The 24,348-nt window shown below is 45.0% G+C and overlaps 1 protein-coding gene across 3 annotated transcripts; it reads left to right on the forward strand.

The window, feature by feature from the left end:
* The first annotated feature begins 107 nt into the window (after window positions 1-107).
* LOC148481220 (ciliary microtubule-associated protein 2-like) lies at window positions 108-23,162 on the forward strand. Of its 3 annotated transcripts, XM_088453802.1 has the most exons (11): window positions 108-177; window positions 821-1,033; window positions 8,446-8,533; window positions 9,029-9,187; window positions 9,265-9,387; window positions 9,955-10,092; window positions 10,159-10,302; window positions 19,279-19,446; window positions 21,025-21,153; window positions 21,526-21,647; window positions 22,902-23,161. In XM_088453802.1, the coding sequence occupies exons 4-11, from the start codon at window positions 9,140-9,142 to the stop codon at window positions 22,990-22,992; spliced, it is 963 nt and encodes a 320-aa protein (XP_088309928.1). In that variant the 5' UTR covers window positions 108-177; window positions 821-1,033; window positions 8,446-8,533; window positions 9,029-9,139; the 3' UTR covers window positions 22,993-23,161. The 3 variants fall into 3 exon arrangements, with proteins under 3 accessions (XP_088309928.1, XP_088309930.1, XP_088309929.1); XM_088453804.1 differs by lacking the exon at window positions 108-177 and having other exon boundaries at window positions 797-1,033; window positions 9,083-9,187; window positions 22,902-23,162; XM_088453803.1 differs by lacking the exon at window positions 108-177 and having other exon boundaries at window positions 797-1,033; window positions 9,012-9,187.
* The last annotated feature ends 1,186 nt before the right edge of the window (window positions 23,163-24,348 follow it).

Consider the following 24,348-nt stretch of genomic DNA (forward strand, 5'->3'; position numbering starts at 1 on the left):
GCATGGCATCTGACGTCACACCACTGTGCCAGTGCTCTGATTGGCTAGTGAGTGTCATCACGTGATGCGGTAGTAGCAGGGAAGGAGACAGGCGTCTCCGTTGTTATGGTGACCAGGCGCAGGTATGGCGGAGAAGAAGAAGTTTAGTGGAGCTCCCTTCGGCAGCCAGGAGGCCAGGTACAAATGTCCAGCCCAGGACGCACAGGCTGCGGGAATATAATGCTTTTGGGACAGTGGGAAACTAAAGCAAACAGAGACATAACAGCACACCTTGGTGTATGAGAAGGTCTATAATGTTACAGCCTAACTTTCTTTAATGTATCGTTAAGTCAGGGGCGTATCTACATCCAGCGCTATCACACACACACAGCAGCTGGCTGGTTAGTTCTTCTATCATGTATGTGAAACAATGTAGCTGCAGCATGACAGGACACGCTGTCCTGGAGCTGAGCAGCCTAAGCCCGTCCTCCCTCCTCCCTGACTGCTCTGTGTATCGTGTGTGTACTGCTGCTGCGGGGATCACTGATTTAGAGCAGACAGGCAAGAGGCAGCGTCTGCTCTTAGTCACAGGCAGCAGCTTCTATAGCACAAATCCTCCTCCCCAACGCATAAAATTGGCTGGCAGCAAAGTGTTAAACACATAAATTACATACAGTACTTGAAGTTGTCTCTGTCTCTGTCCTCTCTGTCACCCGTCCACTACACCCCACGCTGATTGGATAAGGTCCAATGGTGGGGGTGGGACAAACTTTAAATGACAGGCTACTGGACAAATGATTGCCTGTATAGTGGTGAGTGGACTTGTGCTGTGTGTACACAGGAAGGGAAGTAGAAAGGAATTATGCGTTCCACCTGCACATGGATTCTACTTCCCTATGCTGAGTCTGCATGCTGCATCTGGTTAGACAAGCAACCTGCCAGCCAGGGAGCCCAGCAGCCAGCACCAGCCAGGGAGCCCAGCAGCCTGCTTACCAGTGACAGGGCCCAGCAGTCTTCCAGCCCACCAGAGACCTGCCAGCAATCTGCAACCCAAGTAAGTGGAGTGGGTAGCCAATGATAGCTTTGTCCTTATAGGGCGGTATTCAATTGTTACGCCCCTCGCAGCCCCAGCGGGTTGCGAGCTGAAATGTGCGAAAAGTGACCTGTTTGGGCACCCAAACATCACTTTTCGCGGTCGCGCCCAGCACTTTGGTCAGGGGAAGCTGCTTTACACGGCTAAACCTGAACACTTTGGGCGCGATCAGCGCGAAAAACTGCAACAATTGAAAAGCGCCCTGCGATCTCCTGTCACTTTAGACGGGAGATTGGGAGCACTATAACAATTGAATACCACCCATAGTGTAGTAAGGGGGATGAGCAGGAGGGTAACGGGGTAAGAAGTTTGTGCAGTAGTTAATTTCCTGTGTGCCTGTTATTCATAGCAGCCCCAGATAGCTTCATAAAGAGTTTTTTAGTTCTTTTAAAACTGATTAATTTTGTTTTTATTTGCAAATATTTAAGTTATAATTAGAAAGTATAATTATTCCTATAAAAAGGAGGGGAGCGGGAGGGGGGGCGCAGGTCCTTTACTTTGCCAGGGGTGCTCGGACCCCTAGATACACCCCTGCGTTAAGTAGATGGCTGAAATGAGCCCAAGGTATTTTAAAGGGGAGATAGACAATCATTTATAAAGAATAATAATGCCTACAATAGATAATATGGACAAATAATGTTTAGTAATTGAGTCCAAAATGTGGCAAAATATATGCAATAATGAGAATGTGACAACAGTGGGAATCACATAGATTATAATTGAAATGGCACCAGAATAATAGCAGCATCAATTATAGTAATAGAAGTTGCTTTCAAGTAGAGAACTGTTCTATAATGCCCAGATGTCTCCTGATAAAAAAAAGGTTTACACGGTACAATATTGGTGTAAGTCATTCATGTATAAGCAGCGCAAGAAATAAAGGATAATACTCTGTATTAAGTAAACACACCCCTATTTGCACTTTGGGCCTGATTCGTTACTGATCGCAACTGCGATTATGCACGAAGACGGCCGATTGTTGCGTTTGCATTGCAGTGCGCAAATGTCACTGCGATCGGACTGCGATCGCAGTGACTACACATGCCTATAACAGAGTGAGTGTTTGGGAGTGGTGATTGGGGGGGTGGTCGGCAAAACTCAGACATGCCAGTGCATTTGAACGCCATTACAGTGGCGTGCATAAATGCCACTTCGATGGCATATGCAGCTTGGGATCTCACTGCGTGCGATGAGGTTAGCAAATTCTGACCTTGTGCAAGTGTGCGTGAGGGTCTGATGGTACTCGTTGCTACCGATGATTATGCAGATTTGCAAAGTATTATGGATGTGAGTAAGGAGAAGTGGTCATCCTTATTTTAGGCTGCGATGGCACTGAGATTGCATATTTTCGCTGTGCAATTCGTAATGAATCAGGCTCTTTGACCCTCCACACTGTTCCAATAGTTTGGCATTTTGACATTACACAATGACAAAGTCCATTTATACTGAACTCTACCAATAATGATGTAAATTTGCCTTGATGACCTTGAAAAGACACTTTGAAAATTTTTAGGTGAAATGCCAGTTTCATGTTTGGTAAACAGCGAATCGAATTTTAAATGGAAATATAATTTTTTATGTTGTTGATAAATGTGCACTATTTCCCTAGAGTCTATGTTTCTAAAGCATCATATACGGTTCTTTTACCAAAATAAAATGGGCAGACTAGATGGGCCAAGTGGTTCCTATCTGCCGTCAAATCCTATAGTGTATTTTAGCTAGTGGCAGGATTAGCAGTATGAAAGCTCCCACCCATGTTAATACATTTAAACGTGCAGTTGCAGATATGTTATGCAACTTAAAATTAGAACTAAATGTTTATAGAAAAATAAAGTGAAATTAAACCAACTTAGAAAAATATTTTTTTACCATGAAATGCTCTAGTGCTGTCCTTCTGTTGAGATCTTCCTGTCAGGTGTCATACAACAGGGCACAAAAAGCATTTTAAAAAATATATTTTTTTGGAATAACCGAAAAACTGAAATATGGTCTGGTAATTGATGTATATAATACTGCACCAACACTCATGAAGGGATACACCATAGTCTCCAGCTGAACTCTAACTTCGCACTATAGGGGCTTTATTTACGTAGTGGCAGGTTTTATAAGCTGACACTTCCAGGGCCGGCGCTTCCATTAGGCAGCTTTAGGCAGCTGCCTAAGAGCGTCGGGACCTGATGGGCGGCCCGCTGAGGCTGTCTTGGAGAGAGGGCATTGCCTTCCCTCTCTTAGAAGCCACTATTGCAGGCTGAGACCCGGTGAATCCCAGTGGCGGCGCCCATTACACCCGCTCCCTCCCACCCAACCGCGGAGAAGACAAACTAAACAGACACACATAGAGGGGAATTCAATTAGAGGCGAAAAGCCATATTCACCTGTTTTTTTGTGAAAAATTTGCCTAAAAAAAAATTCGCCAAATTCAATTCCAGGACAATTTCGCCTAAGTGGAAACAATTCTCCAAAAATGATTCTCCAATCAATAGCTGGTGAAAAGAAATGCAAAATCTTTATTTTGGGGTGTAAACGTGGTGAAAAAACTCAGACCCCTTGGGACAGCCCACCAAAGGACAAATCTGCAAAAAAAACAGAAACAAAAACCTAAGAACACCCCAAAAAAGACATGTCATTTTTGGGGTGAGAATTTAAAAAGTGGGGGGATAAACATTAAAAGTATCGAAATAGACTTCTTGGGGGTCCCCAAGTATGGGTCAGGGGTTTTTGGGATTGCAGGTGCATGCAGCAGGTGGATTTTTCACGTTTTTTAAAAGTTCACTTTAGAGACATAAAAACATGCTAGCACCCTTTTCAAGCACCCCAAATTTGACTGGTTTACTTAATTTCACCAAAAAATACAGCTTTATGCCATTCTTCACCACTTTTACAAAGACGCTAATAGCAAGCAATTTACACAACTTAAATACCCAAAATAGTCTTATTAGGGCTATTAGTACACATTTATATTGATTCCCTAGGTTAATATATCTTTTTCTGGGGTACAGACTCATTTCCCCAATTCTTTCAGTATTTTTCGCCTGTTCCGCAGTCGCCTATTTCCGTTTTCGCCTGTCTTGCAATTGAATTAGGCGAAAAGCGGGGACGAGCATGGAATAAATTCGCCTCTGAAACAGGCGAATGAAGCGAACAGTCGGACAGGTGAAAACTACACCTCTACTTGAATATGGCTCACAATGCTAGAGGCTGCGGCAGCTGCCTGGGTCCTGTGCCGGCGATGTCATTGGCCGGCCCAGTCTGCTGCTCCGCCTCCAGTCTTCAATGTTCCCTGAGTCCTGGTGCTATGTATGCGCCCCTCCTGGACTGATTCCGGGGGTGGATGGGGGTGGATTGGGCTGCCGGGACGCCAGGTCAGTTCACACTCAGCCCGCCCTTCAATATCTGATCCCCCTCCATGCGATCAGGCAGCTGGATGCTTGATGGAGTTAAAAAAAAAAAATGGCTGACGGAGCCTTTGCTCTGTCTCTAGCCCCTGCGCCGTCAGCCTCAGACTTCAGACCAGGCAGCAGATGTAATGCAGCACTGAGCCAGGCTGCCAGCGCCCAGCAGCAAACTGCCCAATATTATTGTACAGTACTGCAGCACCAGGTATGCACCAGCAGAAATATATATAATTCTATAGTGTCCTGTGTGGGTGTGTATATATATATATATATATATTAGTGTCCTAGTGTTCACTCTAGCTCCGGCGGCAGGCAGGGTGCCGGAGCTAGAGAGGGCAACGTTGTGCGCGCGCCCAAAAAGGGGGTGTGTGTATAAGACGCGTTCCCTTTTCGTCATACTTGGGGGCGTGCCCGGCACTTACGGACACGCCGGGCAGCCCCCAAGCGCTGCAGAGAGGGAGAATAGATGCTACCCGGCGTCTATTCTCCGGCGGTGACTGGGTCACCGCACATTTCTCCCCCTGCGGGACACTGCGTCCCGCGGGTGAAGACGGCTGTGAGGGCAGGGCGCTTTTTGCCCTCCTGGAGGGCAGGGTGCTATTTGCCCTCGTATTATACGTGTGTGTGTGTGTGTATAGATATATATAAGCAACAACTCCGGCACTCCTTCACGCAGTGTAACTTGGACAAACAGCCCACACCTTGCTCCGGTGCCTTCCTTATTAGGAGGACAGCACCCCCAATACACACTGTACAAAAAAATAGGCAGCACTCGGAGACTGGATAAGACTCGTGAAACCCTCAGCCGAGGGACTTTTAATCAATCATAGGTCGACCTTTCGGAGTCTTGCACCCCTTCCTCAGGACAGCAGAATAACACAATACAAACAAACAGACATATTTATATCATAACTACTCACCACTAAACAGGCGCCATGCACACCTGAGCTCCGTCCAGCAGCCGCACTTCCGGTCGCGGCAAGTCCGCAAAAACCGGAAGTGACGTCACCCGGGCGGGACCCAGCGCCATGGCAACCTGCAATAACATACACAGTGCGATCGTGAACAAACTTAGTCATTATCATAATGCAATAGATCCATAAAGTGTATATATCTCAGCACATGTACACTGTGTAAAAAACATAAGATCTGCGTACAAATATCATGCACAGAAAGGATTATACAAACTTTGTTGTGTATAAAAAGTGATACTTACAAAAAGTGTAAAGTGAATACACATACATATAAATACTCAAATAAAATACACATATTCTAACGTGGACATATAACTAAAGATAAAAAATGCATTAGTAACACTATAAAAAACATTTTGCCACTAATGACATTGCCTCTTATTGTCATCAATATGACAAGTAAAAAATCAATACTACATAATGGAGAAATGGAGCCATCTAGTGGGCACAAAAACACCACTACTACCAAATTTAAATGCATATACAATCCTTAATGAACATATTCATGTCATAGAAGATCCACAACATTGGCATATAAAGCCATCCAAAATTACACAAATTTATAAGAAATTAATAAGACCCAAAGAGTCATTTAACCCTCGAGGAAAAAGAGTATCCAATCTACAGATCCACTGTGTCTCCAATTGCAGGAGTTTCCTTCCTCTATCACCACCCCTTAGTGACAAGGGTACATGGTCAATAATCTTATATCTGAGGGTCGCTATACTGTGTTTGTTATGCGCAAAGTGGCGTGCTACCGGTTGTTCACTACCATTAGTGGAGATAGCTGTTCTAATTGCCGATCTATGTTGAGCCATTCTGATTTTAAATTGGCATTCAGTTTTGCCTATGTAATATAGGCCACATGGGCATATAATAACATAGATGATGAATCTAGAGGTACATGTCAAAGGCCACTTAATTTTATATCTTTTCCCCGAGTATGGATGGAGTATGGTATCCCCGGTCTCAAGATATGAACACGTCGTGCACCCTAGGCACTTAAAACATCCATCTTTACGTGTCAAGAAATTGGGCTTAGGCATAGGTTTTAAAAAATTTGTCACATCAGTTTTAACCACCAGATCTTTGATATTTCTCCCTCTGGTATAGCTAGGTAATAGTTTAGTATTGTGCAAACACTTTAGCTCTGGATCAGATGTAATAATGGGCCATAACTTCTTAGCTCTTTTGTTGGTATATTTGCTCTTAACATCGTATTCATGGACCCATGGTAGCTGATTTAGCTTTTTGTCCTTAGGATCAATTCTCAATAACTCTTCCCTACTCAGACAATGCTTTTTGTCTAGCCTTAATCAATTCTTCCACCGGATACCCTCTCCTCTCAAATTTTTTAGACCTGATATCTAATTGTCACTTCCGGTTTTTGCGGACTTGCCGCGACCGGAAGTGCGGCTGCTGGACGGAGCTCAGGTGTGCATGGCGCCTGTTTAGTGGTGAGTAGTTATGATATAAATATGTCTGTTTGTTTGAATTGTGTTATTCTGCTGTCCTGAGGAAGGGGTGCAAGACCCCGAAACGTCGACCTATGATTGATTAAAAGTCCCTCGGCTGAGGGTTTCACGAGTCTTATCCAGTCTCCGAGTGCTGCCTATTTTTTTTGTACAGTGTATATATGTATATATATATATATATATATATATGTGTATGTATGTAAAAATGCGATGTCTGTCAGAAAACAGCTACAGGCGGCACTCCACGGTCTTTATAAATGAAGAAAAGTGACTTTATTCGCCAACGTTTCAAGACCTGGGCGGTCTTGTCATCAGGGTGCAAAAGTGTGACAAATAAGGAAGCTTACCTTAAATAGCGGTGTATTAACAATGGTGTCCATGAACATCCTCAATCCTGAATATTCAAAATATTCTCCAGTACAAACAGGAATTAGATAATCAACTTTTGGACACTGCAGTATATATATGAAAAATTAACATATGACCCTACTTTAATATATAAGTCGGAACTGGATTCCACTTTACACACGGCGGTACTTAGTCAGCATCTAAGTTCTAATCTGCTAAACAACTGGTGCAACCATTTCCAAGAGTCCCGGTGATTTATACAGACTCTCAGCCGCTGCTGATTACACCAAACACGCAGCAACCGGCTCCGGCGGCTGTGTGTTTGGCAGTGTGTAGCGCTGACCGAACTCCGTCCGGTCAGCGCTACACTTGACTCGGGTATAAGCCGAGGGGGTACTTTTTCAGCACATTTTTTGTGCTGAAAAACTCGGCTTATACTCGAGTATATACGGTAGATCACCTGTGCTCAAGCATGGATATCCTTAAAACATGGACTGTATGGCGAGTTTGGGAACCTCTATCATATGGTCAGGAAGCAATTAGTTACTTATGTAGAATCAGTCATGGCTTGCGGTCACTGGGCCTGATTCATTACGGATCGCAAATCGGCCGATGGTACGTACTTCGTATGCATTGCAGTGCGCGTACGTGAGTTAGCATTGCGATCGATACAAAGCCATCACAGACTGAAGGACAGGAGGGTGTTTGGGGGTGGTGATGGAGGAGTGGCTGGAGAAACGTTGGCGTGCCTGTCCGTTTGAACGCCGTTGCATGGACGTGCATAAATTGTCCACTGCGACGGCATACACAGCTTGAGTACTCACTGCGTGCAACGAGCAATTTGAGTAAGGTCATACCTGCTGTAATTGTGCGTGAGGGGCCGATGTTACTCGATGTTCCCGATGTATACACAGCACTGCAAGGTATTACGGATGTGACATAGCGGTAGTGGGCGTCTGTATGTTGGCTGTGCGACGGCATTGCGATAGCTTTCATTAGCATATTGTTTCAGCACACCTGTGTGCGTAATCGCAGCCGCGATTGCAATAGTTATCCGTAGTGAATCAGGCCCCACTGTTCTTTAATGTTTACACACTTTTTAGCCACGAACCAATGAGTGAACAACAAATACATTTTTTTACATAAATAGTTACATTTAGATTTTCTATCTTATCCCATAGATTTGATGTATCTGCGGTTTATCCTGAATTTAAGAAACCTGGTTCCTACACACAAGTACCTTACTGCAAGAGGGCAACTTCAGAGACAGTGAGTACATATATGATACACCACTGGCTAAGAAACTCTAAAGAACATATTTCATAAAATATTAGGAGGGGAACATGCAGTAGCCAATGGCAACTACATAAATTAATTTGTGTCTCTAGAGTCCTGTAAAGTGATATCTGGTTGGTTGCTGTGGATTGAAACAGTTCATGCTCATTGCACCATGTTATTAAATAAGATCTAGTTGATGAAGTTGATTTTAGATTCAAGAAAGTTTATGAAAGATGTACAGTTCAAGGCTACATCCGAATAACAATAATGTCCTTTTAGAGGTCACAGGACACCACTTACCCCCTCTGTCCCTCATCTACCTAAGCCTCTGTTGATTGCAGGGCTGTATTTTATAGGGTAAGACTGGTTTTCTCTATATGTTTTTCTTGAGAAAGAAAACATTTTTCACGTTTTTTCTTATTTTTAAGTAAGAATGTGAATGTTGGACATAAATTGTATCTGTAAAAAGACTGTGATTTAATCCAGGCAAGACGTTTAGGGCCTGGAACCTATAATCCCTATAATCCTTTCGTTCTGGAGCGAGTTGCATCTACGCCTGGATGGAAAAGAGCAGAAGAAACAGAACGGCTGACTGTGATGCCTCATGTCCTGTACAAGGAAACATGGGAGAGGAACCGTTTGCTGGTGAGGTGAAGCTGTAATTTACACTCTGGGAAACATGAATCAATTTTCTGAAACGTTTGTATGCTTGATTACTTTAGAAGCAAAACATGGGGCCGGGTCGATACAACATAAAGTCATTTCTGGAGCTAATGGAAAAGAAACCTGCCAGCGTGCGAGGACTGTGTAACACTAAAGATGTGCGATTCAAGGACGAATTAAAGGTAGAGCATGTTAAACAGTGATAGAGGAGTTCTAGGAATATGCACAATGATCCCCTACACATTGTGGGTCAGCCAAACTGTAGGCTAGTTCTAGGTACACACTGTGCATTTATGGGACCGATTAACCAATTCCCAGCCTAGTGCTGCCGGCGAACGGTCACAGTAATATAAGCATGCCCTGGCAGCGCCCCCTCTGTTTTACACGGTAGCTTGACCCGACGCTGGCGAAGCAAAGTATTTCCATTTTTGCATGTCCCCGTTGTCGGGTACAGTGTAACGCAATCTGAATAAATTACAGTAAGCTGCCATCTCCATAGAGATTTATAGGGGCGGGGGTAAGCCTCACAAACTGATTTCACTGGTGCTAATCTGTTAATAATGTAATAAAAGCACAGAAAAGCCCTTTGGTGAAAACACCAGAGAAAGGACTTTTCTCCTCTTAATAAATAGACACCTGAATCAGTTCTGTACCCCCTTCCTGGCAGTGTGTGAATGATGTCACATGCAGATGAATGTTTGCTATGTGATCTATTTTGTTCATGATTCCTGTTTCTGTCCTCCACACAGAATTGTACCCCAGGACCTGGAACTTACGGCAAAGCAGGGAATCCACACACACTCCTAGAAGAGAGGGCTTCAGAGTCTGCCAGCTCCAAGGGTATAATGGACAGCGAAACGACTAAATGTGGCTCAGCAAGCAGCAATGTAAGTGATTATGGGATGAGAGGGGCCGTGTGTCATTGCTTTCCTAATGCACTGCTCATATTTCAGGAATGTGTGCCGGGACCAGGAACCTACAACCTAAAATGCTCCATAGATGAAACCTTGAAGCACGTTGTGGGTAAAAGAGGACCTTATGACCTATTCACCGGGCCAAGATCACAGCACATCCTGTACGGACACTTTGCTACACCTGTAAGTATGCTACAAAGTGGAACGCTTCCATTAGAGGTCATTGAATGGAAGATGCTGACCACATATAGTATGTACATGTATAAAACTGAATATAAGAAATTAGGGAACCAGTATATGACGAACGGTACAGGAGGTATACAATAGTATATGCCTGTACTTTTTTATTTTCAATTATTATATAAATGGTATACTTCTCTTTAAGTATTGTTTGTGATTTATGGCTATCATGTAATGATCACAATATTCCCTTGTTTAAAAAAATAAGAAAAAGCAATCTTCTCTGTTCTGTGGCCAACTTGGAAATCCAGAAGACTCTGGGCCTGATCAGAGATGGGTGATAATGCACAGACTGCGACTCTGCATGCAGCGGCTGTGCAATAATATGCTTATGCCACAGGTGGCGTCTAGTTTAAAATGATGCCTACTGTATGCATTGCAGATCCGAGGGGTGCAGCATCGGCTCACTCTGTGGAAACATCTGCCATCTGAGTAACCCTGTGTTGCAAGACGCAGACACTGGCCACGGCGTGCCTCAAAAACGGGGCCGACACATCTGTTTTCAAGACCACCCAGTCCCCAAACTGCCGCAGCTTGTCATTCATGTTGTGGCTTAGGGGGCACTGCTAGCGATCTCTCAGAACGAGATCTGCACATGCACAGATCTCACACCATTGGGTTTGCGTACATCTCTGAATAAGGCAGATCTGACCATCAGGAGGTGAGGTTGAATAACTGCACCCTATACAATACAATACAGTACAATAAAATACAGCCACCCACAAGATTTTATGACCTCTTGATCAAAGACACTGCAGGGGTGGTAAATGAATAAATTGTATGTGGAAATTGCCAGATTTGGCCAACTTTATCTGGAGAAACTTGTAACATTGTAGGTCAAATTGGTGTTATTATTGTCCCACTTGGTGCAGTTATGGGTGGAATGTCTATAATTGTTTACGATTAGGGAACTAATACAGAAAACAACATTTAAATTGTTTATTTAAAATATATTTATGCAGCAGGCTCCATAGGGTATCCACAGGGTTACCTTGGGTTATAGTCCTGGCTTGGCCATCGGGCACCACACAGTTAACTTTGTGCTCCCAGCATGCACTGGGCCCCCCTCCTATAACCCCGCCCCCAGGCCAAGGCACCTCAGTTTCAGTTGGTACCCGGCCATAGTCGGGTCACTGCATGGGGGCTGCTGGCAAAAACAGCCCCGAAGTTAAGAAGACTGCAAGTGCGGCTAGTGGGGACAGTCCAGCGGAAGCCCCCACTACCCCCACCTACACCCCTGCTGGCGCTGAGCCACCGGTACTGAACCAGGGAACTCGGCAGGCTTTTCTGGGGGTCCCAGCTAGCAGGACTGTGGTCAGGTGCACAGGGAGCAACAAGGTAAGCACAGGGGGCGTCTGCGGACGGAGCCCACTGTGGCACAGTCCAGTGTCCTCAGGGCTGGGGGCTACCTGAGGGGTGCAGTTAGTGGAGCCAGGTACTCATCCTGCGCTACCACTAGACCACCAGGGATATGGGGCTGGAGCATTAAGGAAGCGCTCCAGCATCCTGAGGGTTAATGGCCTGCCAGAGAAGGTGCTTTTCCGGTTTTAGACTATGGGAAAGACCCCTCTCTCACTGCACCAGCTGCCTTTCTACTGAGGCTTGGCGCGCTGGTGCTTGGGATCCTTCCCCACGGCTCCGCCTACAGAACGCACGGTGGCCATCTTGGATGCACAGCAACGCTGAGTAGGAATGTGGAGCCTGGGTCCCCCACCATCCTACCTCTCCTACAGCTTAATGTTTGGTCAGGTAGCGCTATTCCCACTTCAGACTTAGCATCTGAGTGGTTGATGATAGCGCTGTTAGTGCAGGCATTTATTTCTGCACAGTATGTGACTTTATGCTAGCAAAGCTGTATATTTTCTTCTGTCATCCATTTTTACTGTCCCTGTTTTCTGCTCTGTTCTACCCTAATTGGTGCACACTACTGTCAGGGTGGATATTAAACCTCACAGTGGGTAGTGTTTTACTTACTGTAAGGGGTCATATACTAACATATCTGGTAGTGAGGATTCCGCACATAGTGCTACCCCCGGTTCACTGTTCCAGGTGTAACATGTGTGGGGGAGGGAGAGTTTCCGCAGGATGGGATATGCAGCACTTGTTTGTCCCTGCCTGTCACCCCTGTAGTGGCCAGCACGTCCCAGGAGCCTCCTTGGGCGGCGCTTAAACTAGCTGTTAAAGCCTTGGTAGGGCGATTGTCCGCTCCTCCTGCGTTCCATCAATTGGGGTTCACGCATCAGGCGGCAGTCCCTTCCCCTGTACTTGGGGCACCGGGGCAGTTGATGGTGGCACAGGGTCCTCCTCCTCAGAGGCTGTCCCAAGAGGAACCTGCCTGGGTGAGCACTCTGGACCTGATTCAGACCCGCTCGCAAGCGCCGGCTCTGACGTGCGCACGCGTGAGACCCGGCTTAGTGACGAGCGCTCCGTTGCTCCGGGTCTTGCACCAAAACGGGGCGGCTATCAATTTTGATCGACAGCTCGCACCATTTTGGAGGCGTGGCGGGGGGGTGGCTTCACAAACTGAGGCGTTCCCAAGCGAACGCCTGCCGTTTGTGGGTGGCCCCACTGACATCACCAGTGATGTCAGTGGGAGAGCTTCCGGCTCTATTAGAGCCGGAAGCTCTCTGAGGCTTGCGTCCACAAGACCCTACCACAAGCCCCGATGGTCGCGATGGCCTGGCCGGTCGCAATAGCTGTGGGTGGTCACCCACAGCTATGCGAGTTGCCTGGAGGCCGCACAAAAAAAAAAAACGCCCTGAATCAGAGCGAGCGCTCTTTCAGAGCATCCGTCTCTGAATCAGGCCCTCGGTCCGCCACAGTACAGAACTTAACGGACGTTTTGCAGGTGCCCGCTCTACGGCCTGCTGAGAGACCATTAGTAGCGCCACTGTTACCACATTATGACGATGATGATGTCAGATGAAGGGGAGCTCCCGGAATCTGACTCGGAACGACCCACTTAAGCGGTTGAGTATAAGTGCAGGATTTATGTATCCGGGCTAATTAAAGCTTTCCGCAGGGTTATGGAGGATGACTGTCTCCCTGAGACTGCATCGTCTTACGCATACTTTAAAAGGTAAGGCGTCAGTTTTTCCTCTCTGGTCAGCTGGTGGACCATATGGAGGAAGCGTGGAAATTCCCAGGCAGAATGTTTCAGCCCCAAAAGAGACTCATATTCTTATCCCTTTGCAGAGGATTACTTCACTAAGTGGGACACCCCTCCTCAGGTGGATTCCCATGTGACACGCCTGATTAAGAGTGCAATCTTACCCATGCCGTCTATGTCCTCATTTAAGGACGTTTCGGACCGCAAGGTAGAGATTTACTTAACATCCATTTACTCTTTGGCCGGGGGATCCGCCAGACTGCTCATGGCGGTCTGTTGGGTGGCTTGGGCCATGGAAAAATGGGCTGATGCTTTTTAATCGTCATTCTCCTCTGATGCTTCTGAGGAGCAGACGGTGCTGGTAGTATCCGTGATTCTGCTACTTATATTAGCGAAGCAGCGTTGGATGTTAGCCTGCTTACTTCCAGGATTTCAGCAGCAGCAGTTTCGGCTTGCCGATCGTGGTGGTTACGTTCTTAGATTCCACGTCTGCATTCAAAGAAGGGCCTGGAAGGCTTGCCGTTTAATGGTCTGGTCCTCTTCGGCCCAGACCTGGATAAAATTGTAAGTACATTGGCAGCTGCAAAGTCTGCATGTCTGCCATCGCCTCAGGCTCCGTCTAGGACTGCTACTTAGGCTGAAAAGACGATCGTCCTCAAGGTAAGCAGAAGGTGCAGTCTTTTCCCAGGCCATCAGGAGCCACCAGGAAGACACCCTAGTCCAAGAAGCGACCTTGGAGTGCTAGACGCCTTGTCACCAAGCCTAGGGCAAACTCTCAGCATGAGTTGGGCCTCCCCTTGGGGAACCCCTAGGGTGGGAGGCCGACTTCTTTGGTTTGCCCAGCACTGGTGGATGATTATCACAGACACCTGGGTCAGAGAAGTGGTTTCTCACGGGTACGCCCTCTCCTTCAACAGAAGGCCTCCCCATCAGTTTTGTTTCCTACACTCCGGAGGTAGGCCTTCATTCCACAAAGGCTCTGGAAATCCAGAAAGTGGTAAGTTCTATGCTCCAAGACGGGGTCATAGTTCCAGTCCCCCCGTCCCTCAGGGGGATGGGTTCTTATTCCAATCTCTTTTTGGTACCAAAACCGAACGGTTCTGTCCGTCCTATTCTCAACTTCAAGGCTCTCAACAAGTCTCTGAGGGTCCCTCGGTTCAGTATGGAGACTCGACGTTCCATTATATTAGCTATGGAACCTGGGGATTTCATGGTGTCCCTGAATATTCAGGATGCCTACCTGCATATCCCCATTGCTACGGCTCCTCAGAGGTTTCTCAGATTTGCTGTATTGGATCACCATTACCAGTTTCAACCGCTGCCGTTTGTTCTTTCCGCGGCTCCGCAGGTGTTCACCAAGGTAATGGCGGTCATGGCGGCTCGCCTGCGGTTACAGGGGGTTCGCCTGTTACCTTTCATGGACAACCTGCTTTTCCTAGCAGGGTCTCCGGAGGTACTTCGCAATCATCTGCAACTGACAATATCGGTGTTGCATACTCACGGCTGATCGATTGGAAAAAGTCCTCACTGATGCCATCTCAGAGGATGATGCATCTGGGAGCACTGTTGGACTCTCAGCAGCAGAGAATCTTCTTTACAGAGGAGAAGATCTCAGCCCTACATACCAGGTTACGTTCCTGTCTCCAGGGTCGCCAGGTGTTCATTCACTTGGCATTGAGATTACTGATTCCCATGGTGTCGACATTCGACATGGTGGAATATGCCCAGTTTCGTTCAAGACCTCTACAGAGGCTGATCCTCTTCAGATGGGATGGATCACATGGTCGGATTAAGGATTCTGCCTTTGAACCTCTATACACCCCTGCCTATACCTTCTGATATCCTGCCTATAAACCTCTAAGGACGACGCTATTTTGCGTACGCAGTTATACAGTAAATAAAGACTCCAGACCTAGAACCTGTGGTTCCAAAGCACAAAATATTATTCAAGCAAAAGTACAGTCAGTTACACGCTAGTTATAAGTACAAATTTAGCGCAAAGGAATTATACAGACCCAAGTACAGTTATACATACGCAGCGCTCTGGACAGATGTAGGCATCAGCAAGAAACCCCTCGTCAATCAGCATTCAGCACGAAGACTCGAAACCCAGGGTCAGAGCACACATATTTATACCCTCCAGAAATAGACAACACAATAGAGAAGTTTGTTGCTAATACCATTGGTCCTAAAGGAGAGGGCATATGTTACAAGGCATTTAACAGGTTGGTTCAAATATACACAGTCCAGCCTCTAACAACTGGTGGTCTCTGGTTTCCCACCTCATGCAAATCCTAATGGTTGGTCATATAATGTTCATTTTGTTGCTTGAAGTCTCTGCGGTCCATAAGTTGAGAATGCCTGTTGCGATCTCTACATCGATGTTACCGGAATACTGTTGAGAGAGTATGCATCAGTACAATACCAAACATGGCTTACTTATCACATATAAAACCTTAGTTACAAAATAATCTTTATTTCATAGCAATTATAGTAAATGTGCATACTTGAATCTTATACCTTAAAGCGTTTGGAACCTTGTATGTGAATATGTAATGTGTGAGTATGTGGGGTTTGATGTAAAGACGCTAGTTAGGTTTATCTGATTTGGGGCAGATGTGCACGCATGCAGCTAATAAACAGCGTTCGCATGCAGGATATTGTGCATTCGCTACTGAGCGTCATGTTAGCAGCTTAACTGTGCATAATGTGCGGTGTTCATGCATGAGATTCCATACGGCAGTGTTCATTCCAGGAGTACTCAACTCTGAAGCGGACTTCCTCAGTCGACACGATGTACATCCAGGGAAGTGGTCACTTCACCAGGAGGTCTTCCAACTCCTGGTGGACAAATGGGGTTTTCCAGAGATAGATCTCATGGCCTCCAGATACAAATGCAAGCTAAGAGTGTACGGGTCCAGAACAAGAGACGCAGAGGCTCTCCTGGTAGACGCTCTGTCGGTTCGGTGGACCTTCCAGTTTGCGTACCTGTTTCTTCCTTTCTCCCTTCTTCCTCGGGTATTGAAGAAGTTCAAGCAAGAGGGAGGCATGATCCTGCTGGTGGCTCCAGTGTGGTCGGACGTCACTGGTACTCAGATCTTCAGAGTCTCTCCATAGACGCTCTGTTGCTGTTTCCTCAACGTCCGGACCTGTTGTCTCAGGGTCCTTGTGTTTACACGGATTTGAGTCGTCTGTCTTTGACGGCGTGGGTCTTGAGACATCCATGCTTCGGAAACCTGCTTCTGCCAGGATTTACCACAGGGTATGGCATACCTTCTTTGAATGGTGTCGCCCCAGGGGGTACGATTCCCAGGTATTTCGGATATCCAGGGTTCTGGCTTTTCTCCAGGCAGGATTAGATAAGGGTCTTCGTCTAGCCTCATTGAAAGTACATGTTTCCGCACTGTCTTTGTGGTTTCAGTGGAGGATTGCTCCACTCTCGGATGTTCGCACCTTTTATGCAGGGTGCTCTTCCCATACAGCCTCCCTTTGTGCCTACTGTGGCTCCTTGGGAATTGACCTCCATTTGAACTACTGGGCTCAGTGGATCTCAAATGGCTCACAGCTAAGACTGTGTTTCTCCTGGCTATTGCTTCCGCCAGGAGGGTGTCAGATTTGGGGGCTCTTTCTGGTTTTTCACAGCAGCAGGGCAGTGCTTCGGACTTGCCTTGGGTTCCTGCCTAAGGTGGTCTATAGTTTCCACATTAATGGGGAAATTGTAGTGCCGGCCTTTAACTCACAAGACCTTGTGGTACGAGCTCTACGGTTTTACCATACCAGTTCCCTTAGGAAGTCGGACACTTTGTTCGTCCTCTATGGTTTCCATAAGAAGGGTTGGCCGGCCAACAAGCAAGCGTTGGCCAGGTGGATTCGCATGGCGATTTCTGAGGCTTACAGTCATGAGGGCATTCCTGTTCCGCCCTCTGTTACTGCTCATTCTATGAGGTCTGTGGGTCCATCATGGGCAGCTCCTTTCTGCACAGGAGCGCCCCCACCGTTGAGGATACTGCTTTGGGAACTCCCAAGGTATCCCTGTGGATACCCTATGGAGCCTGCTGCAGCAAATAAGAGAGATGGTAAGAACTTACCTTTGTTATCACTATTTCTGCAAGGTCCATAGGGTTCCACAAGGAGCCCACCCTGTCGCCCTGTGCTTCATATGGGTCTGGTTCTGGTCACCGATTTTCCGTCTCCCTGTTGTGAGAATGTGATTCTTGTGTATTCCAGACTTCCTTCTCTCTTTTTCTCTCCTCCTATGGCCTTGGCTTATTACTGAATTGAGGTGCCTTGGCCTGGGGGAGGGGGACCCAGTGCATACTGGGAGCACAAAGTTAACTGTGTGGTGCCCGATGGCCAAGCCATGACTATAACCCAAGGTATCCCTGTGGAACCCTATGGACCTTGCAGAAATAGAGATATCAAAGGTAAGTTCTTACCATATCTCTTATTTTATATTATTTATATATATAATAATCTCACAAGTTTCACACTATGGGGCCGATGAGGGGTTGAATGTAAGTTGGATGCAGTTATACGCTACTGTGCGCACAGGAAACTAATGTGGTTGATCACCTGTTTGCAGAGCTGTACGCATTTATTTATTTACATTTAGAATATATAATGCTACGCTTTACAAAGAACAATTCAGTCCTTCACTGCCCCAATGGTTCTTACAATCTATGGTCCGTATCCCATGAACATACATACACACTAGGGTCCTTTTTTATCAGAAGTCAGTAAATCTACGCTATGTTTTTTGGAGTCTGGGAGGAAACTGGGAGAGCCGAAGGCCTTGGTCAGGAACTGAACTCCTGATCTTGGAACTGTGAGTCTGCAATGCTAACCACTATACCAACTGTGCTGTCCCATCTGTTCAGCCCACTGTCCCTATGCATTTGCTCGCTTTCATAGACACCATTGTTATGAATGCACCAGTCTGATAACAGCCATATCGCTGTGTACACACTACTCTGCATAGCACGCAATTCTGTTGATAGGCCTGCGAAGCGGTCATGCGACTGAGTTGCATAGGACTCAGCTATGGAGCATACACAGCACAAAAACACTCAGAAGCCAATTGCAAAACAAAGTTACGTTCAAATCTGCATCGGCCCTTACATTGGGTTTCCTGTTCTTTGGAGAACTGGACACAAACTGCCTCATCTTTTTTGCATTTACTTTATAAGCATAGATACTGTTTTACATACCATGCCTACCTATAAGATTAGTGCTTTGAGTGGACATCAGGGACATGAATATCCACAGGATTTTTTTTTTATGCAAAACTCGGCCTTTCTGCTATCAGTGCTGCTACGCCAATCATGTGCACAAAATTCTACTAGGGTCGACCAACAACGGCTCTGTTATCCATGGCTAATGGTTTCAAACCATCAGTAAGAAACCATCAATGATTGAGCCATCAATGGTTTAACTCTGCGCATGCGCTGAACACAGCCGGCATTAGCCATTTGGATTTTGCCATTGATGTTCACCATTGGTGGCCTCCGATTGACGGTAAAACTAGTTATGATCGACATCAGACCATCGATGGTTGCCAATCATCAATGGTCGATGGCCAACCCTAAATTCTGCTTCTAGTATTCCTGATTCAATACAGATGGAGGTTAAAAATATGACTGAATGTGCTAATAGAAGTGTATGAAATATATTCACAGTGCACATGATATAGCTTCAGAACATCACGTGCTAGACTCAACCCACCTACATTCTCCCAAAAAGGCAAAAACAAGTGGCCAGAATATGGTGGTTATTCTGTGTGTGTATTTATGTCTGTTTCATTATATCCCTAGGAATGTTATCAGACAGAGCTAGGATACTTTGATGCAAAGTCATTCATTGAAGATCTTGAAAATGATCAAAAAAAGAAACATGGCAAGTTTGGAACAATTCATCGCTTTCCAAAAACTCCAACGGACAGGATATTCTACAGCTCGCTTGCCCACTGTCCCCGGCCACTTGTCAGTATTCAGGATTTGATTATCCAGTACAAACCATTTGCAGGATGTCTGCTTCAAAATCTAGCCTGTATTACCATGGAAACTTGGATGGGTGTGAATGTATACAAATGCACCCTTTATGCAAATGTACACAACTATGGATGGGCCATATAATATGTTTCCATTACTTAATTGCATATTAAGACTTAGCATGATAAAATAGTATTTTGACTCCTGGCTGTAACAAGTGTTTTGTGCACTAACATTCCTGTAAGCTCAGAATTTGGGTTTAGTTGGCTGAATCCCATGGATCTAAATGAATCCCAAATGTTTGAGTTGCTGTTAAGGTCCATCCAAGTCTCCAACAGAATCCTGAATTTGATACATTCCTTAATACAAAATGTATGTACTGTACATATAGAACACAGCTTTCCAGAGCTGGTTATTTAAAAGGACTGCACATACAGTATGTTAAAGATGGAAGGAACTGAGGGGCTAAATAAGGCATTGGAACTGCTGTGCTGGTGTCTATTGGGCAGCATGAATCGTGCAGAAATGATATATTGGGGAAGCTTATACTTGGCCATCCCACTCTTGCGTCTCATATATAATTATAGTAGCCCACTGATGCTGGCTGGTGATCACGTACTTTCATGCAAGTGCTACACCACATATGCTACATAAAGGTAAATGAAGACACTAGGGGATATATTTAATAAAGTGAGAATTTTTAGAGGTGGATATGTTGCCCATAGCAACCAATCAGATTCTACTTAACATTTAACTAGAATCTAATAGTTAGAATCCGATTGGTTGCTATGGGCAACATCTCCACTTCTAAAAACTCTTGAGTAAATGTACCCATTGAGCCCTATTATGAGTATGTTCCAATGCCGATATTCTCGCATTGGTCAATGTTTTTTCAACTTTGCATGCGTTTAAATTTCAGCTTGAGCGTCCCACAGTATGTGGGTACAAAGTCGCAGGACCCAATGATACCTTTGCATGGAATCAGAAATGTATTGGGCATTCCTGAACGGTAACTGGGAGGTGGCTCTTCTGACACAGGAAGATGCATCTTATGGGTGTGTTATGGGAGTTTTGCGGGTGTGTCGCAGGAGGGGTTTTGGAATCAGATGCTTAATTGCGTGCATTGGAGGCCACACTCTGACGGAGAATCTGCACCTAGCAGTGACGCACCAAGCAGTAATGTAGCACCTACAGATGCACAAAGTGGCTGTCTCAGTCCTTGCACATTCCTGCGCACGGCTGTACACCAAGTGCTTATTGTAGAATTAGCATAAAGTCACAGGTGAGACTGTGACAGAAGAGCGCAAACACGTACGCCACTTTGTCTGGCTCAGAATCAGTCCCTAGAGGGAGCAATAAAGTGCACATGGTTAGTGGGGTGATCTGTGACAGTCCTCCTAGTGACTAGCTTCCAGTATCAATACTAATGACACCTAGGCAATAACATCTGCAATGTTTATGTACGCGCAGCAAGAGTTCTTACAGGAAGTGTCTGTGCGGCCTGTTATGCCTGTGTTATACTAATATACTGTGTGTCACTGCATCTTGATCTATTGTTTTTCATGATAGCATTCCCCAGGTCCTGGTTCCTATGATGTAAAATCAGTGTTCGCTTCTGTGAGGCAGTCCTCGGTTCCCTTCCTGACCTCTGCTAAGCGATTTGACAGAAAGTCATGCAGAGTCCTCTTTGGAAGTAATGTAAGTTTATTGTGCATAGAATATAGATGTTCTTTTTATTTCTGCATTACTGGTGCTGACTCGGCCTAAGTTAGCTCTTCCTAAGATTTTGGGTTGCTCTGCACAAACTTACACAGTAACTCCCTGAGATCTATGGGTATTTCGCACTCACATTTACAGCAAGCTTTTTATTTTTTTGCTTTATAGTATAAAAATAGTTTCAAATACTTTTAGCATTTTCCTTCTGTTCGCCACGTTTATGAATATGGACCCTGAATTAGTACTGTCTTCAAATTGAAAGCTTATGTCTTAGACAGAGTATTAGAACCTCCGGATTATCCAGTCCCCTTGTTTCTCACATTCAGTTAATCTACTGTACTTGTCACATTGCAGAACCCAGTCGGCGTTGGTCGATACGATATCAACAAACCCACAAGTGGCCAAACTTACCGATCCGCATTTCTCTCAAAAACCGCACGCTCTTTCTCTGATCGGGAAAAAGAAAAAGCTTTCAAGTGAGTTACAATTTGGTTCTTTTGCATTCAATGGTTAACATACCCTAGTACAGTGGTTCCCAAACTTTGTTTGGTACATGGTCCCCTTAGGTCCTCAGCATTTTTTTCACAGCATCCCTAGGCCAGGGGGGAGCTATTTACTAAGATCAAGTGCATTCCAATCAGCTCCTAACTGCTGTGTTTGAAAAATGACAGCTAGGAGCTGGTTGATTGGTACTTTAGCTTTGTCCACTTTATCTCCATCTAAAGCTTAGTAAATAGACTCCTCCATTAGCTTCGAGGTTCTGTTGGAACCTTGTGCACTAATACAATGTGGGTCCTATGACGGGAATTCCTAACACGTTTTTTCTTGCACCCCATAGAGGTGCAAGCAAGAGTAAGCTAGACTTTTCATCAGTAATAACCTGCTGTGTGCACAGTTGGAACTTCATACTTAAATGAATCTCCCCCCAAAAAAACATAGGGGGAATAGCTGGGATGAGGGACAATGGGAGATATACCCACAAAGGATTGACAGAGAAACAGGTACATATTACATTTTGGAGATAGAGAGGGACAGATAGGGACACAGAGAGGGAGCAGAGATGCACACAGAGGATGTGACAAACTTGGGTGGGTGGACCAAAGTCAGGGCTGGACTGGTGAAGAAGAGACAACAATGAATTTTCCCATCAGGACAGGAATCTGTGCAGAGCGCTCATTCACCCTTGTTGTATTGGCAGCAAATATTTGGTGCTCATTAACCTCTTCTCACTTTGCTGCACAGAGAAGGAGGGAGGAGAAATGAGAAGACAGATGGGGCTGTACAGCACAGCCACACACAAGTAGTGCAGCCTGTGTAATTGGCTGCACTCTGACGTTCTAAGGCTAACAGGTAGCACATGGCCCAGCCTACAAATATGGTGGCCCAAGTAATTTATTTGCACCCCAGGTACCACAGAACCCAGTTTGGGAACCACATCCTTAGTATAATATATACTAACATGTGATTAGCAACCAGTGGGCTCACTGAGGCTAAAGAGCTCTAGATGCTGCCTTTAATTTATTCAAACTGTACTAGAAAAACTGATTGGTTGCTGAGTTACAGCAACTTTTGTGTTCTGTTATCTGTGCATCAGTCTCAGAAATGTCCCCCTCAGTAGTGTATTGTTTATACATCCTCTTAACATGTAAGTTGTGCCCTACAAGAAGATGGACTTGAATTCTCATTCTGACGGCCATTATATTTTCTAATTCCACTGTTTGTTGTTCTAGGGAACGGATCCAGAGATCACACAGTACTTTGCCTGTTCAGCCATTAGTAGCACCGGCTAATGGTCCTCTACTACAATCTACTACTACATGAGAGAGAGGATGAGGCTTACCGGACATCATTTTGGCTGAGAACTTGAAATGATGGATAATCTAATGTTTTATGTGTTAAGAGGAACTGTGGGAATTAATCATTAACATCTTAATGCAAAAATCTGTCTATTGCTATTAATTGCACACGTTACTCATTTTCATCAGGATAATTGTTATATATAGTGGTCTGTTTCTTATATGTTCCAGGAGATATTCAATAGTTATTACCTCTTGTTATTTTATGAAGCACTCCCAGGTTTTCCAACAGCTCAATTCATAACACTGTCCTTCAGTGTAATTGAGGGATTCAGCATGGATGGGTAAATGAATTAGAGTCCTATGAGGGAGTAGTCACTGCTGTTATCTTTCAATAATAATTGTTGGCAATGATATCCCCCTCCGATTAAATAACTTCACCATTGACACTATAACAGATTTATATTCAACTCATAGGGTGCTACCGCTAATAACTACAACATGATCATGTTCAATGAAATGAGAAAGGAAGTTATACTATGGTGGTGTACATAAGTAACCCACTAATTATATACTGCAATACAAATTTTAATGATATATTAAATAATAATATACTAAAAGCCCAACAAACAAGAAAAAGAGGTAAACAAAGGAAAGCCATAGTAAGTTTTTCAGCGAATAGAACTCACAGTATTATGCTTTAACACACTAGAAGGATCCAATTTTAAAACCACACTTTATATACATGAGTGCCTCCAACTTGAAGTATAAATGAATGACAGCACAGTAGAAGCAGATCTCACTACTTGTACTTATGTGGATGACAAAGGAAACGAATCTGAGGAATCTCCTAGTGGTGCAGGACATAACCCTGCTCTCTGGTAGGAAGATGTGCACTACTATGGTTGGAGAGAACAAAGATTTTATGCAGGGCTATATTTTATTGTTGTAAATGTGAGTGTTTTTTATGTGAAAAATGTATCTGTAAAAGGCAGAATACCAGATCTGTTGTTTCCCTTCATTTTCCACCACAATCGCAACCAGAACCAGAACCAAACCCACCACTTATTAAATGTACCCCATGGTCTATAGAGGAGATAGTTCTCCTACACAAACTACAGGGTCAATGCAGAGTTGAACGCAACTCTACCGCAGATGCTCCCTCTTTACGTGCATGGAAAAGGATGCGTATGTTCGCCTGGAAGCAGAGCTGTACGCATCTGTGCTCTGCCCTGCCCACTATCCATATGCGTAGCTTATTACTTATCAACATCAGCTCACACGTGCACCAGCCTATACTTGGGGTAAAAGAATTGTCTGAATTAGCTGTATTTACGCTTCCATCCAACTTTGTATAGCCTGCAATTATGCACTGTAAGGA

The sequence above is a fragment of the Taudactylus pleione genome, unplaced genomic scaffold (assembly GCF_031769625.1).
Source record: "Taudactylus pleione unplaced genomic scaffold, aTauple2 ptg000591l, whole genome shotgun sequence".
In the NCBI taxonomy this organism is placed as follows: Eukaryota; Metazoa; Chordata; class Amphibia; order Anura; family Myobatrachidae; genus Taudactylus; species Taudactylus pleione.